The sequence below is a fragment of the Amphibalanus amphitrite genome, unplaced genomic scaffold (genome assembly GCF_019059575.1).
Source record: "Amphibalanus amphitrite isolate SeventyFive unplaced genomic scaffold, NRLGWU_Aamphi_draft 000024F_arrow, whole genome shotgun sequence".
NCBI classification, from domain to species: Eukaryota; Metazoa; Arthropoda; class Thecostraca; order Balanomorpha; family Balanidae; genus Amphibalanus; species Amphibalanus amphitrite.
In genome coordinates, this window is record NW_024881520.1 from 1746966 (window position 1) to 1762121 (window position 15156).

At 49.9% G+C, this 15156-nt stretch overlaps 1 protein-coding gene across 2 annotated transcripts in view; it reads left to right on the forward strand.

Moving 5' to 3' along the window:
* Positions 1–15156, forward strand: part of LOC122393483 — a 64020-nt gene that overhangs the window by 36878 nt on the left and 11986 nt on the right. For both annotated transcript variants that reach the window (XM_043389511.1, XM_043389522.1), the window contains exons 2-3: positions 2410–3344; positions 14575–14728. In XM_043389511.1, the coding sequence (XP_043245446.1) occupies positions 2410–3344; positions 14575–14728 (1089 nt within the window). The remainder of the gene's footprint in view (positions 1–2409; positions 3345–14574; positions 14729–15156) is intronic.

Below are 15156 nucleotides of genomic sequence, written 5' to 3' on the forward strand. Positions count from 1 at the left end.
CGTGTCGCTACGTGGCCCAGGAGCCGAGTTAGACGGGGGGGGGGCGTGAAAACGCCCCCCCCCCCCCCCCCCAGCACTCGGCGGAAAGTTCAGGCCACCAGCACGGCGCGGGTTAAGCGTTGCTAATAATGGATGCTTTTGCACTCTGGGGCCTCAAAATGAATGTTAATGTGGATTCTCCTTTAGTAATGTATCTTTAACGTTTTCAGTAGTCTGCACCAAAAGTAAAATATCTATCACCTACTATTGGTTAATTTTAGGTAGGATAAATAGTGTGAGTGAAAAAGGTGACAAATGTTTATCGATTCATGACACAAAAAAGGTAGGATGGACTATGACCTTTGAAGCCTTTGAATCCTACTTTTCCGCTGTTTGTTCTCCTAAATTCTGCTACAACTTCTTCCATTGTTGGCACCCCAGTCCCCATGTCTGCTGTGCCGGATGCCTGGCTCGGGTGATGATGCCGCGCATTGGTGGCGAGGCCCGTGATTGTGGTGTCTGATTGCCGACGGGGTAGGGGGGGGGGGTCTGATCCCGGCTGACCGGGCGGGGGGGGGGGGTCTCGTGTGGATCGATGCGGCTCTCTGAGGTCGGGTGACAATGGCGAGGAGCGACGCTCTCCAGCAGTGAGCGGGCCAACGAGTACCTATAGGCCGCAGGGCCAGCGGCGTTCACCGTAAGAAATTGAATACTACTGAGCGAGAGGTTTTGGTAGCTGAAAACAAAAGTCCTACCCGTCTGTCGGATAATTTTCCGCATCTATCAATAATACACGAATAAGGGATGCGTCGATACTCCGAAGTCACCTAACATCTCCTCGCGATTTCAACACGCCACGGCAGCAGCAGAACTGAAGTCTGGCAGAGCCTGTCTGTTACCGTTCACTGTCTGGACAGCACCACCACGGAGCCGTGATTCCGGGCGGCCAGCCCTGCGCCGAATCTGAGCCGGCCATGTCTGGATAATGCGGACAGCCGTCGGACGCGGACAGGCGGGTGCACGTCCACACAGAGGAGCAGATCGGCAGCAGTAACCGAATCGGCCGCCTAATCATCCCCACCTAATATGATAGCGCCACCGACAGAAGTGCCCAATGCGCCGTGCATTTCCATGGAATTAGCCGGGGAACAGGTGGTATGTAGAAAGGTGTCAAGGCTGTTCAAGCTCTTAGCATAGTAGTTACCACTCCGACCTTTAGATGTGCCGATAATTTCGACTTAAATGTCAATCAGGAAAGTCCTCAGCCACCGCCATTGCCACAGAGCTCCAACTTGAAACTCAAAGGAGCCTGCTACTGACACATTTCAGTTACAGAGCTGAGTGGAAAGTTTTAAACTGTATGAATCGGAAAAGAACTTAGCCGGTGTGGAGTACAGCTTCAGCAAACTGGCACTAAACATGCTCGATTAGTGCTGTATACGTCACGCTTTTCTGAACCATACGCCCACACTAGCTCTCACAAAAGAACCCAACCTCTCAGGGGAACAAAAGTGCCTGCATCTTTTTAGACTACACTTTTGTTGTCTGCAGTCGCTGCCATTCTTCTCCTAAATGGTTCGAAACAGTTTGGTATTTGCAGTTCGATTTGACTGCTCTAAGTTGCGGAGGTCTTTTATAGTTAATCAATAAAGGCCTTTCTGTTCTTGATAAAAGGATGGTGAAAAACAACTATTCATCCCAGCGAATCTCAACTGAAATTGAATGCAAAAAAGCCGCGCAAGTCTGCTAACTAACCACCAATAAATCCAATCATGGTCTCTGGACAGGATTCACTCAAACTTGCCGAGTAATTAATTCCACCAAAGATCTGATAGCTAGGCATCGGCAGACAATTCCTGGCTTAACGAACCACAATAAGCTCATCCAGAGAGACAAACAACGTCATCCAGCTAGCGGCGAGCTCTGGTCTTCTGGCATGAGACCAATCGAGATCCACTTAGAGAGTCTGATCTCTGGAGCGACAAAGACCACGGTTTGGCTGTCAGACTCGCTGGCGAAGGACCGACAGTTGACTGTCATTGGTCCTCGACAGTGAACTTTGACCGTGGACTGTTATAGGCTTTGGCCTGTCCGTAATCTCCACAGAGTTGGCTGTGTCCTGTCTACGGCTCTGTGTAATATCCTATGGACTATGGCGACAACAGTGGACTGTCACATAACAGTTACATAGACATAACAGACATAATATGACATGGCATAACATGACATAGACATGCGATAACAAACAGTGGACTGTCACGTTTAATTGATCTATTGAGTCACAGGACTGAGACATATCTGCTTCCCGCTCCCGACTGATAGACGAAAAATGGTGACCATGAATTTCAAGATAACACTGATGCAACTTTCCTAAAAAGAATCCTCCAAAAGCGTTTATCTCACGTCAACTGACCTTCACGTTGCTTTCAGATGGCGCTGCTCTATCGTTTCGTCAAGGTCAACGACCGCGGCAACACGCGAGTCTTCTCGTTCGTAGTCACCAAGACTGTGACGAGGGACCTGCACCGTGACGTCACCACTAAGGAGTTCCCCTACGGCTTCCACCGGTGGGCCGTCACCTTCAGTCGCAACGAGAAGCTCCTCGGAGTCTACCTCGTATGGCGCAGTCCCTCAGAGCATATGCGGCTCTACATCGACTTTGCTTTCTCACTTCTGAACCGTGATCACTTCAGTGGTAACGAAAGCTTCAGCGGTAAACAGATCAAGTTTTCAAAGGAATCGCCTGCTCAGGGCAATCGCAAGTTCATCAACGTGGGTAGCTTGTACGAGCGTAAGTTCACGGACTCTAACGGTGAATTTCAGCTGGAGCTGACCATGACAAACGTTCGAACTGTGTTCGAGGCCGACCTCACCGTACCGCGGCCACTCAAAGATGACTCGCGGCTCGAGACGAGCAACTTCACCTTCGGCAACTTCGACTGGAGTGTGACCGTCCAGCGCTCACCGGAGGAGCCTCAGAGGGCGTTCGCCGCTCTCCGGCGACTCACCGGCTTCGAGCACAAGTGCCGCGTGCGGTACAACCTGACTCTGGGGGACGGTGAGGGGGCTGCTATCTCTGGAATCCTGGAGGAAGTGAGTGACAGGGAGGGTCGCGGTCCAGGCTGGTCGCCGCGCAACTCGCTGGACGATTTGTGCCCGGGCGGACGGCTAAAGGTGATCTGTGAAATGTTGGCGGCTAACACGGTCAGTGAACTCGCCGTGGGGACGGTCGGAGGACCAATGGCCGCCTCCTGTTACGACCGCGATCGCCAGGGCTGGTCCATCGAGACGGATACCAACGGCGACTTCCTGAGGCTAAAGGTCGTCTACAAGGACATCCACAACATACCCCGGAACCACATCAAGTGAGTGTGCTGCATGCATGGACGGCTCAGTTCACACAGCGCTTAGTTCTGCTGCATTCCGAGCAATGAGGAATGCCGGCGGCTTCCAGCTAGCTGCTGACTGTTGCTGGCTGCATTGTTGCCAAGGAAGGGAATCAATCGAATCGAAAGGCAATCGAAAGGCATATTGTCCGATAATGCTGGTTCAGCAGTTATGTGTAATTGGTACACAAATCAGCCCTTCAAAGATAATGGGGCGTGGGCTGTCAGCACAAATTCTCGCGCCGCCGATAGAAGCAATTTCGATTATTGCCGGCAATGATTCGGTAATTCCTTATTCGATTTTACTTCATAGCCCTATTACACTGATGGGAAAGTTCCCACAGTTCCGGGTCTAGTCTCTGCACTAAAACACTTGTCTCGAATGAGTGTCAGACTGTCGTGCTTGTTCCCAGTCCAACGTTCGACTGTGGTCTGTACTGTCCACTGTGCACTGTGCGATACATGTGTCCCAGTTCAGTGTAGCATTTCTGCGCTGTTTATGTGGTCAGGTGAGGTTGTGGGCTGTGCGCTGTGCTTTGTGCACTATGCGTCCGCCCCAATCCGTTTGTGTCTAGCTCTTGCTGTGTCGGTATGATATGGCGGTTTGTAGGTGTGGCTCTGCAATCTGCATCTGTCTCTGTCCCATCTCATTTAACTGCGCCTGTATCTGTGCTGTGTAGGTATACGGGCCTCATCTCAGCGTCCGGCTGTGCGCTACATATTTTTCCCAGTCCTGTCCCAGTCCTGCTGTCCCAGTGCCGCCGATTGTGGCAGTGGTGGAGCTGTAAGCTGTACATTTGTCCCAGTCTTGTCCCAGTCCTGCTATCCCAGTTCTGCTGTCCCTGTGCCACTGTCCCAGCCCGACTGTCCCAGTCCTGCAGCGCCGCCGACTGAGGCAATAGCGGCGCTGCGGCGTTCGATGGCGCGTGGTGTCAGCCCAGCGTGGCAGTTGATGGATGAGCGGCCTTCTATAGTGGCAGCGCGCCGCGCGCCAGAATGGCCGCGCTGCCAGCCGCCGCGCCACCGATCGTGGCCGCTGTCAGACGCCCTGATAGCCTATAATGTGACCTGCAACAGCGGAGCCCATAGGACTGCAATCAAATGCACGGGCGTAGGAACGTCATGAAAAGTGGGTGGGCCACCCTGTTGAGGGGCCCCCTTTTCCAGGGGGCCCCCTATTTTCAGGGGCCTCCAACATTTTCATCGTACTGTTTTCAAGTATGACCTCTAAATCTAGCTTCTGAGATCGGGCAGATGTACCCAGGGGCCAGGGGCGTAACCGCTTAAGCGAACAGCGCGGAAAGTCCGCACTATTTTTAAAAGTTTTCCCCTCTCAGATTTTTTTAGAATATATTTGTCGCAAACGGCGCATGACCCCTGAAAACCCTTATCCAAATGTCTTCCTCGTTTCCCAGGCGCCCCTAGCTCCATAGGCGCCCCTCTTTGGCATATAAGCACTATATAGTCACCAGTATAACGCCTTTTGGGGCGACTAACGGAGCGAGCGAGAGGGTGGGCCTTGCACGTGCGAAATTTCGAGGGGGTACCTCCAACTGACTTGTGCACGGCACCCTACTAAGCGGTCTCTAGCGATGTGCCAAATTTGAGCACAATCGGCCCAGCCGTTCTCGAGATCTGGAAGCGGCACCCTGCACGTGCGCACGTGCAGAAAGGGTCCCAACTGACTTTTGCACGGCACCCTACTAACTGGTCCCTAACCGTGTGCCAAATTTGAGCGCCATCGGTCCAGCCGTTCTCGAGATCTGGAAACGACCCCTGCACGTGCGCACGTGCAGCAGCACCCCAACCCTGGCACATGGATATGCAGTGCCTAGTGGGTGCCCACCTACATGCCAACTTTCAGCGCAATCGGCCAAGTAGTTACCAAGATATTGCAACAATTACAAAACTGACACCTCTTCGTTTTGCACGTGGCACGTGCATAAGTGGTCAGCCACATGCATCGGGAATAGTCCAATACTTGGTAGAAGGAATGAAGCTACCGTACAAAAATTACCGCGTGTAAATCGGTCAAGTGGTTGCTGAGATATAAGCCTCGCAAAAGCGTCCGCACGGCCGGCCGGCCGGTCGGCCGGCCGGCCGCTCATACTCAGAAATTTCATGTTGATTAATGTTTGCCGTTTTCCGTGTTGCAAGGTAGTTTCCAGGTGTAGTTGGAAGATACTGCTGTTGATGAATGTGTCGACTGAATACACTCAATAAGTGGAAAAAAAATAAAAAAAAAACATTAAAAAAAAAATACTCAGAAATTTCTGTTAATCTAAGGAAAGACTACGCTCGCTTCGCTCGCTCCGTAATCATCAGAGACATCCCTATATGACCAACAGGCATAAAATGAAAAAATGTTAAATAATAAAATAAATTGTTGCATAAAACGTGCCCTTGTCTTAGGCGCCACTCTTTTATTGACATTGGAGGCGCCTCTCTTTGCCATGCCGGCGCCCCTGTTCGTATGAATGCACCCCTATGGCATTGATAGGCGTCCCTCTATTGCATGTGGACGCCCATATATGTAGGCCTCGGAGGCGCCCCTCTATTGCATGTAGGTGCCCTTACTGCCTCAGATCCGCTCCTCTTTGGCATGAAGACGCCCGTCGTTCGTACGGAGGAGCCGTTATGGCATTGATAGTCGCCCCTCAATTGCATGTCGACGCCCCAGTAGGCATCATATGCAGTCTTTCGTAATCAACACCCCTATGAGCATAACAGGCGGCCGTATGGGCATCGCAGGCGCTATGGGCGTCGCAAACGGAGGGACAGGGAGACGCGTCCCCCCGGTTGAGGAATCCGAGGGGCAAATCCCCCAAAATAAACACCCGAGGATGCTTAAAAATGACTATTTGCAGAATAGTCAACTCCGACCGTCTCCGGCTTCAACCCCGCAGTCGTGCAGACTTACACTAAATTTCCAACTTCTAGGAAACAAGCTGCACGGTTGATGCAGGACCACAAAATTTAGAGGCTGCTTGACTCGGTGACCCGACCTTAGGTGTTCTGACCTCTTACATGCTACAAGACTTGCAAAGTCTGTGTTTTGGGGCTGTATTTTGACAAATGTTTTTGCCATTTTTCGCGACGCTTCGCGCCGCCAATTCCTACAGTAGTCAAAAAGAGAGATTGTGGCTGTAATATCTCCCCTCCTCCTACACGGGCATGAATGCATTATGTATCAGATTCAGATTGGTGGCATGCGTCAGCAATTGGTACACCCTAAAAGAAGAGCAGCGGCTTTGTCCATAATTGTGTCAAATTGAATCGGACTTCAGATGTGTACTGTAAAAAATCCGGCTTGTACGACCTTTAACACAGATCAGATAGTGTATTGGGCTAAGAGTGCGGCGACAATACCTACTTTTTGGTTTTAAGTCTGCCGATATGTCCCCCCCCCCCCCCAGTCAAAAATCCATGGCGACGACCCTGGCAGGCGCCCTTCTCTTGCATACAGGCGGGCGCCCCTTTTCCTATGAATTCATATCAATTATCAACTCTCTTTCGCATGTAGGCGCCCCCTTATCACCTAAGCGCCGGCGTTGGACTCTTATATGCAGAGGGCGGCATGAGACTTATCAGAGCTAAAGCGATAGAGCTTGCCAGGCGCCTTCATAAGCCCTGTGTGGTTCTTAGAGACCGCATGATGCTCTCAGACGCAGGTAGGGCCCTCGGAGTCGACAGTGTCAGTGTGGGACCTTCAGAGTCGCCGATGGGTGCCCGACAGATGTGGACCCTCAGGGACGCCGGTATGGGACATAAGAGCTCAGTGAGAGCTTGTGTGGTGCCTTCAGTGGCCTTTGAAGCCGTTAAACATCAACATGGTGCTCTCAGGCGCCGGTGAGCCCTCAGAGAGTCACCAGTGTGGGGCCTTCAGAGCTCAGAGATACTGGTGTGGGGCCCTCAGAGGTGTCGGTGTGGGTCCTTCTGATGCACCTATAGAGCATTGAGATGCATAGGTGTGTGGCCCATAGAGGCGCCGGTGTGGGGCCCCCAGAGCCACCGATATAGTGCCTTAAGAGACACTGGTATGACCCTCAAAGGCGCCGGTGTGTGGCGCTCATAAACACTGGTGTGGAGCCATTACTGGCGGGTGGAGCCGTTAGAGGCCGGAAAGGGCCCTTAGATGCCTACAAGGAGCCTTCAGAAGCCGGCGTGGCACCCTTATGGAGATAAGCGTGTCTACTTAGGAGCCCTTGAGGTGCTCTCATGAGCTCTGTGGGGCCCTAACAAGCCGAAATATGTCCCGAGTTTTTTTCAACGGCCAGTTGCCGCCACATGGCTCTTCGGGCTATTATTCTCAGGCGCCTCCTCTGCCTAGTTTGAATAGAAGGGCCTCTCAGACCATCAGTCTCGGAGGCCTATTCTGGCCACCATCAGTCTCAGGGGCCTCCTTTGGCAGGTATTGATAGAAGGGCCTCTCAGATCACCAATCTCAGCGGCTTGCTCTGGCTAGTATAAACAGAAGAGCCTCTCAGATCATTAATTTCAGGGTCGTCTCTTGGCTTCTTATGAATAGGAGGGGCTCTCAGACCCTCAATTTCAGGGACCTCCTCTGCCGATTATGAATAGTAGGGCCTCTCAAACCACCAGTCTCAGGTGCCTCCTCTGGTCAGTATGAAAAGAAATGCCTCTCAGACCATCAGTCTCATGGGCCTCCTCTGGCTAGTATAAATAGAAGGGCCTGTTAGACCATCAATCCCAGGGGCCTCCACTGGTTAGTATAAATAGAAGAGCCTCTCAGACCATTTATCTCAGGGGGCTTTTGTGGCCAGTATAAATAAAAGGGCCTCTCAGACCATCAGTCTCGGGGGCCTCCTTAGAACAGTGTGGATAGAGGGGCCTCCTTAGATTCACTATAGGACCTCTATGACCACCAGTCTCAGGGACCTCCTGTGGCCAGTATGGATATAAGAGCCTCTCTGACCATCGGTCTCAGGGGCCTCTTCTGACTAGTGTGGATAGAGGGCCCTCCCAGACCACCGGTTTCAGGGGCCTCCTGTGGCCAGTATGAACAGAAGGGCCTCACAGCCCATCAGTCTCAGGAGCCTATTCTGCCTGGTGTGAATATGAGGGCCTCTCAGACCATCAGTCTCAGGGGCCTCCTCTGCCTAGTGTGAATACAAGGGCTTCACAGGCCATCAGTCTCAGGTGACTCTTCTGACTAGTGTGGATAGAGGGACCTCCCAGACCACAAGCCTCAGGGGCCTCCTGTGGTCATTATGAATAGAGGGGCCTCTCAGTTTATCAGTCTCATGCAGTGGCGCGGGAACCGGGGGGGCTAGGGGGGGCTGAGCCCCCCCAGCTTTTCGGCTGGGGGGGGGGGGGGGGGCTCGTAATGTATTTGAGCCCCCCAGCTGGAGGAATCGAAATCGGAAATCTACCAACATAATTTCATAGATTCATACATAGGCGTGGGAACCGGGGGAGGGGGCAGTGGGGGAAGCTTGCCCCCACAACTCTGCGGCCGTGGGGGCGGTGCCCCACAACGTTTCATGAGGCCAGGAACCGTCGGGCAGCTTGTCCTCCCCAAATTAGGGGTTGTGGGTCACAAAGGAAGAAAGCATGTAAGTGAAAAATTCACCTATTTCACTGGCTCGGCAACTCATTTGGCAGATTAAAACCTTTACTCCAGGTTGCCAAAACGGTAGTTTCTTCACTCAGCTGAGACGGAATACCTCACTTTTTGAAAATATTTTCGTTTTTTTTTTGTTGTTGAAAAGGCCAAGGTCTGAAAAATAAGTGGCCTAAAACCGGTGAGAAAACTAGATTTGGGGGTACCCTAGGTTGATTTCTATTATGGTTCAGCCCCCCAGTCTGGAAGAAGTTCCCGCGCCACTGGTCTCATGGGCTTTCTCTGCCAAGTGTGATTATAAGGGCCTCTCAGACCATCAGTCTCAGGGGCCTCCTCTGAACAGTGTAGATGGGGGTGCCTCCCAGACCGCCAGTGTCAGGGGCCTATTCTGACTAGTATGGATAAAGGGGCCTCCCAGACCGCCAGTGTCAGGGGCCTCCCCAGACCAGTGTGGATATTGGGGCCTCCTCAGATCCACTAGGGCCCCTCAGGCCATAAGTCTCAGAGGCCTCCGCTGACAAGTATGGATAGAGGGCCTCCTTGGAACAGTGTGGATAGAGGGGCCTCCTTAGATTCACTATAGGACCTCTATAGGGTCCCTTGGAGTCCGTGCGTGGGGATTCGTGGAACTTATTTTTACCGAGTTTGTTTATTCTGGAAGGTGACGACGTCCTCTCAAATCGAGACGGGGGGCCTCGAGTAAAAAGTGGGGGGGCCAAAGCACATGGTTGGCCCCCCCACCTCAAAAAGTGGGTGGGCACTTGCCCACCTGGCCCCCCCCCGGTTCCTACGCCTATGATCAAATGGGCATTGAGTTGTTAGTGACTGAAGTGAAAAGATGTTTGATTAACACAATCGAAAAAGTAAGACCAGTATAACGCCTTTTGGGGCGACTAACGGAGCGAGCGAGAGGGTGGGCCTTGCACGTGCGAAATTGCGAGAGGGTACCTCCGACTGACTTGTGCACGGCACCCTACTAACTGGTCTCTAGCGATGTGCCAAATTTGGGCACAATCGGCCCAGCCGTTCTCGAGATCTGGAAGCGGCACACTGCACGTGCGCACGTGCAAAATGGGTCCCAACTGACTTGTGCACGGCACCCTACTAACCGGTCCCTAACCGTGTACCAAATTTGAGCGCAATCGGTCCAGCCGTTCTCGAGATCTGGAAACGACCCCTGCACGTGCGCACGTGCAGCAGCACCCCAACTCTGGCACATGTATATGCAGTGCCTAGTGGGTGCCTACCTACATGCCAACTTTCAGCGCAATCGGCCAAGTAGTTACCGAGATATTGCAACAATTACAAAAGTGACACCTCTTCGTTTTGCACGTGGCACGTGCATAAGGGGTCACCCACATGCATCGGTAATAGTCCAATACTTGGTAGAAGGAATGAAGCTACCCTACAAAAATTACCGCGTGTAAATCGGTCAAGTGGTTTGCCGAGATATAAGCCTCGCAAAAGCGTGACCACGGCCGGCCGGCCGGCCGCTCATACTCAGAAATTTCCGTTAATCTAAGGAAAGACTACGCTCGCTTCGCTCGCTCCGTAATAAAAACATTACAAACACTATTAGCAATACTCTTCTGAACAACTTGAATAATGAATTAAACAAACGATTCAGGCGTTTGTATTTTCACATTTTTATCGCTGCACTGTGGTGAAGTTAGGTGAAATATTTTAAAAGTTCAAGCTACTCAATGTCAGTAACCTACATCCAAAGTTCAAGTTAAAATACGGGTTGCGAATCAAAAGCCCTTGTTACAGCGTTGGAATTTTGTGTTCGCTGATATGCACGACCGAGACAGCTCAAACGAAGCTATTCCACCACGATTCCAGCTTTTTAGCAGCCACAAACGGCGCTTCTGAGCTCTGCCATCAACCACGTACAAAAATTGGACCCACTGCTGGCGTCCATTACCAGTCAATTACCAGAGTGAATCCTGGACTTAACTGTTCATAATCCCGATATGATTGTGGCCAATCACTTCTGCACCATGACCCACTGTGCGGTCCGCACGCCAAATCCCCACAATCGCCAGAGTCGAATGACCTCCGGTCGCCAGTAATGGTTTTCTGATCGCCGATATTATTATCGATGCGAATTGCGCAATGCTAGACGTTCTTGGGCTAGGAAAAGAGACGATGATGCGGGAAATATCCACGTAATGCATGACTCATGAGGTGCATGATGCCTGGTATGATCATTTCGTATTATGATATCGAATATCATCATCACGATTATAGTACTACATTTTATGCTCGTCATTCCCACAGAGATCTTATTCCCATAGAGATCTTATGTGCATGGTTATTCCAGGCTTATGTGATCTTAAAGAATACTATAATGGATTTTTGCTTTTTAAGTTATTACTTTCATTTAACCCTCGCCCGCACATGCCATTTTCCCATCCTAGAACGCACATGGGGGGGGGGGGGGGTGGTTGCCACCCCCCCCGCGCCATTTCGTTCCTGTTGGAGATAGAGCTTAGCAGTAAAGACCAAAAAGATTCTTTGGGAAGAGACGAATCCAATGATACCCAGTTTTACCTTCTCAGGTCAGTCATTGACCTTCCAGGTCAGGTCAAACTAAAAAATGTTGCTGTTTTGGGTCACCGTTGGATATCAAGTGCGCTGCTTATCAAATACCGATGACGATGCTGTTTTCTGGTGCCAAGCCAGCTAGAACCTCTTTGTCACACTATCCGACCAGAATTTTGCTGCTGAGGTCATTTCAGGTCATGTTAGGTCAAGGTCAATTATATGTGTTTGTATGTCTGTGTGTGTCTGTGTGTATGCTGATGTGTGCACCGATTGTTTTTGGGTCCATATCACATGAAATCATGATCTGAGAAGCCTTTACCAAAAATGCAGTCAAAAAACTTCACAAAAAGTAAATTCAGCTTGCCTAAAACGCAATTATCTTAGATGACCTAGGTTGACCTTGACCCTGACCTTGACCCCTGTACATCGTCGAACAACATGTTCCATGATAGGTGGGAGGTAAGACTGGCAAAAAAGGCCGAAATCAGGGTGTCAAAAGCTCACAAGGCCCATGGCAAACGCAAGATGTTGAGAATTGGCCATTTGGGTCATGACATGACCTGAAAAACAAGGTCATATCTCCGAAACAAAAAATCACAGAAACTTGAAATTTTCAGTGGACATCAAGAAAGGATAGACGAGCAGCTATACGAAAAATCAGCCTTCTAGCTCTAAAAATGTTGAGTGCAGAGCAGAAAGACTGCCTGGGGGGGGTGGCAACCACCCCCCCATGTGCGGGCGAGGGTTAATAAGAAATGAATGACGCAAGCTTACTTTGTTTTGGTCATATTTGCAAAAATGTAACATGAGGCTTAACTTCAGTGTTCACCAATTAATTCGGATACCGTTACTGCGCAAACAAAACGTTAGGAAATTTTGGGACCAGTTGTTTGTGTTGAAAAGAAATATTGAAATATCGAATGAAAACAGCAATTGAGCTTATCATACAATATCAAGCATACTTTTTACTTTTTCAAAAGTTCAGAAGCACGATACATTAGAATTGCGTTAGGATGTGTTCTTTTTAACAAAGATACGTGCTGTTTAATTTCGGCCAGCGATTTCTTTGTCCATTTACGACTAGACGATGCGGACTTATCAGCTTGAACCATCGCCCTCCCAGTTCTAATGATGCTCCAATTTGAAATGCATTCAGAACGATTTTATGGTTTCTTGGTTGAGTGGCCTCAAAGAGCCGCTCGCGTAGTTATTAATGCATCCTTGAAAATGTGTCCCGGGCTTCGTTATGATAATGAAGGAAAGCTAAGCAAATTGTGGTGTGGAATTAGCCCATAGGGCTGTAGAAGTGCAACAGGTGGTAGGCGCTACCAGCAGAAATTCGAAGTGAGGAAACCATCACCCTCTCATTATCCATAGCTCAATAAGTTCGACTTTGATTGAATCTCGAATACTTGAACGAAGAAATATTCAGCGAAACAAAATATTATTAGGAGGCAGGAGCTTCCATGATGTTTCATGATTGCTCCTTGCAGCAAATTTAATTAGCCCCAGAATGCAATATCGCCTCAATTTTATCCTAATAACAGCGCAATGAGACTTCTTCAGTGCGTACCTAAAACAGTTGCGGATTTCTTGAAAACATAAGGATTCGAACAGTTTCCGACCGACATATATAAACCTCGTTAACTGTGGAATGTGCTGTCGGGTCTCGGATATCATAGCTGGCGCAGAGATCTAAATTTACCCGTTTCTGGTAGGCGGAGGCTGCATATGAAACTCCCGGTCCGGTTCAATGGAGCGGCACAGGCCAGTCGCTGTGTGTCGCGTGCAGATTCTGACAGCCCGGAGAGGCCGGCTGAATCGGATCTGAGGTTCTGCAGAGCATGGACCGGCTTCTTTTTACATATCCCGCTTATCTGGATGCAGCATCCCGATCCAGTCAGTTTCCAAATGCACCATGCCCCGTCACTCTCCAACAATCGGGTGTCCCGACATCCCCCAAACATTTCCGCTTCCCACCCCCTCCAACCATCCCGCATCCTTCAGTCTTCACTCTGAACTCTACAGCCAGCCCCGTGTTCGTCTACTTGCCAAACACCTCTGGGTTCACACCCTTGATGGCCAGAAAGTCCCTTGCGCAATAATACCTACCTAGATAAATTGCAGCTTACTTAGATTCTGTTGCTCTAGACACCGACCTCAAACGCTACCTCGACAACTTATCTTTAACTTTTGCCAAGCACCCGTAGGTTTACGTTATGAGCTGGTGCAAGAGAATTTATAGCCATAGGCTAGCTAACTACGAAAATATAGTAGTTTGCGGTTTCTTCTTAGCTAGGTATTTTGGTGCAAGAGGCCTCAGGTCGCGTTGCAGGCCGACCTTAGAGCCGATGGCGACCTCGCGTGCATCAGGTCGACGCCCGACGTTGGCGGCGTCTGTCGCAACCGACGCCAGACCGGTGATTGTGCCGTGTTTTGCCCGTAAACGTCGATAGCAGAGCGATGTCATCGGCCCTAAATGGCAGTCTGTAAGGCGCCAGGGGACATTATCAAGTGGGGAATTGGTTAGAGTTGTTTGAACATGATGAGGCTAGTGTGTGCTCGACAGTAATAATGATGCACAGTTATGTTTAGCTTGATCAAGTTTGCTCATGAGACATTAACGTTTCATGGTTCGGGCAGAATGATGCGTTGTTATTTTAGGCCATTGTGAACAATGCAAAAGTTTGTCTCGTGTGTTGTCGGAAACGGTCACATAAGCTACGAATACCATGAATAAACAAGCCGAAATTAAGGCCAATGATAGCCTACACAGAAACTGCATCCGGTTGTCGTCAAACGTATTTATGGTGTTGTGCCATACATTTTGGTACCCAAAATAGGTATCACTCGTGGTAGTTTGTATCGCGTTCAAGTGAAAAGCAACGTTTTTAGGCATAATGTGCCATTAAGCTGTGCAAATGTATGCGTATTGTTTCTTATCGCATGTTGAAGTAAAATTTTCCTGCCTTTCAGCGAAATGCTTTGCTGAACCGAACTAACTTATACGTAATAACACAGCACTTATTGGTGTTATTTTGTAAGCAAACAACACATTTCACTATGTTCCATTTCCAGGCACTCTGAATGGAATCTGTTCATCATTCGGCGGCATCCCAAAGGCGGCTACATGAGCCCCAGCCTCGTGGCGCGGGGACCCTTCTGTAACTACTACGTCCACGAAAACCACGACGAGGGCATCATGGTCGAAACTGACGTACCGGTAAAAGAGGTGAGTGTCATTTGATCATTGATTAGAGTAGACTGGCCATTGAACCAATGTAAAGTGTATATACGTACGTAAGAACGCCACTACACTGCAGTCATGAAACAAAGATGGACGACACGACTCTACCGTATACACTTACACAAACAGCATACACTTACTTTAGAGTTATAGTGCAGCTGAATGCTACCGAGTTTAGTGTTTGGAATATTCCTGATATTTGCACGTGATCGATAGGCCGTTTATTGCTTGAGACCGAAACAAGCTGTCGATGATACGCCAGGGGCGGTCCAATGTCTCAATGAGGCATACCAGATCAAAGGCATACTGCTCGCAACAGTCTTTCCGCCGATCTTCATTGCCGTCTTCTCCGTATACCAGCGCGAAACTTGCGCTATAGTTTTGGGATCATCAAATACCGACCTCTGTTTTTC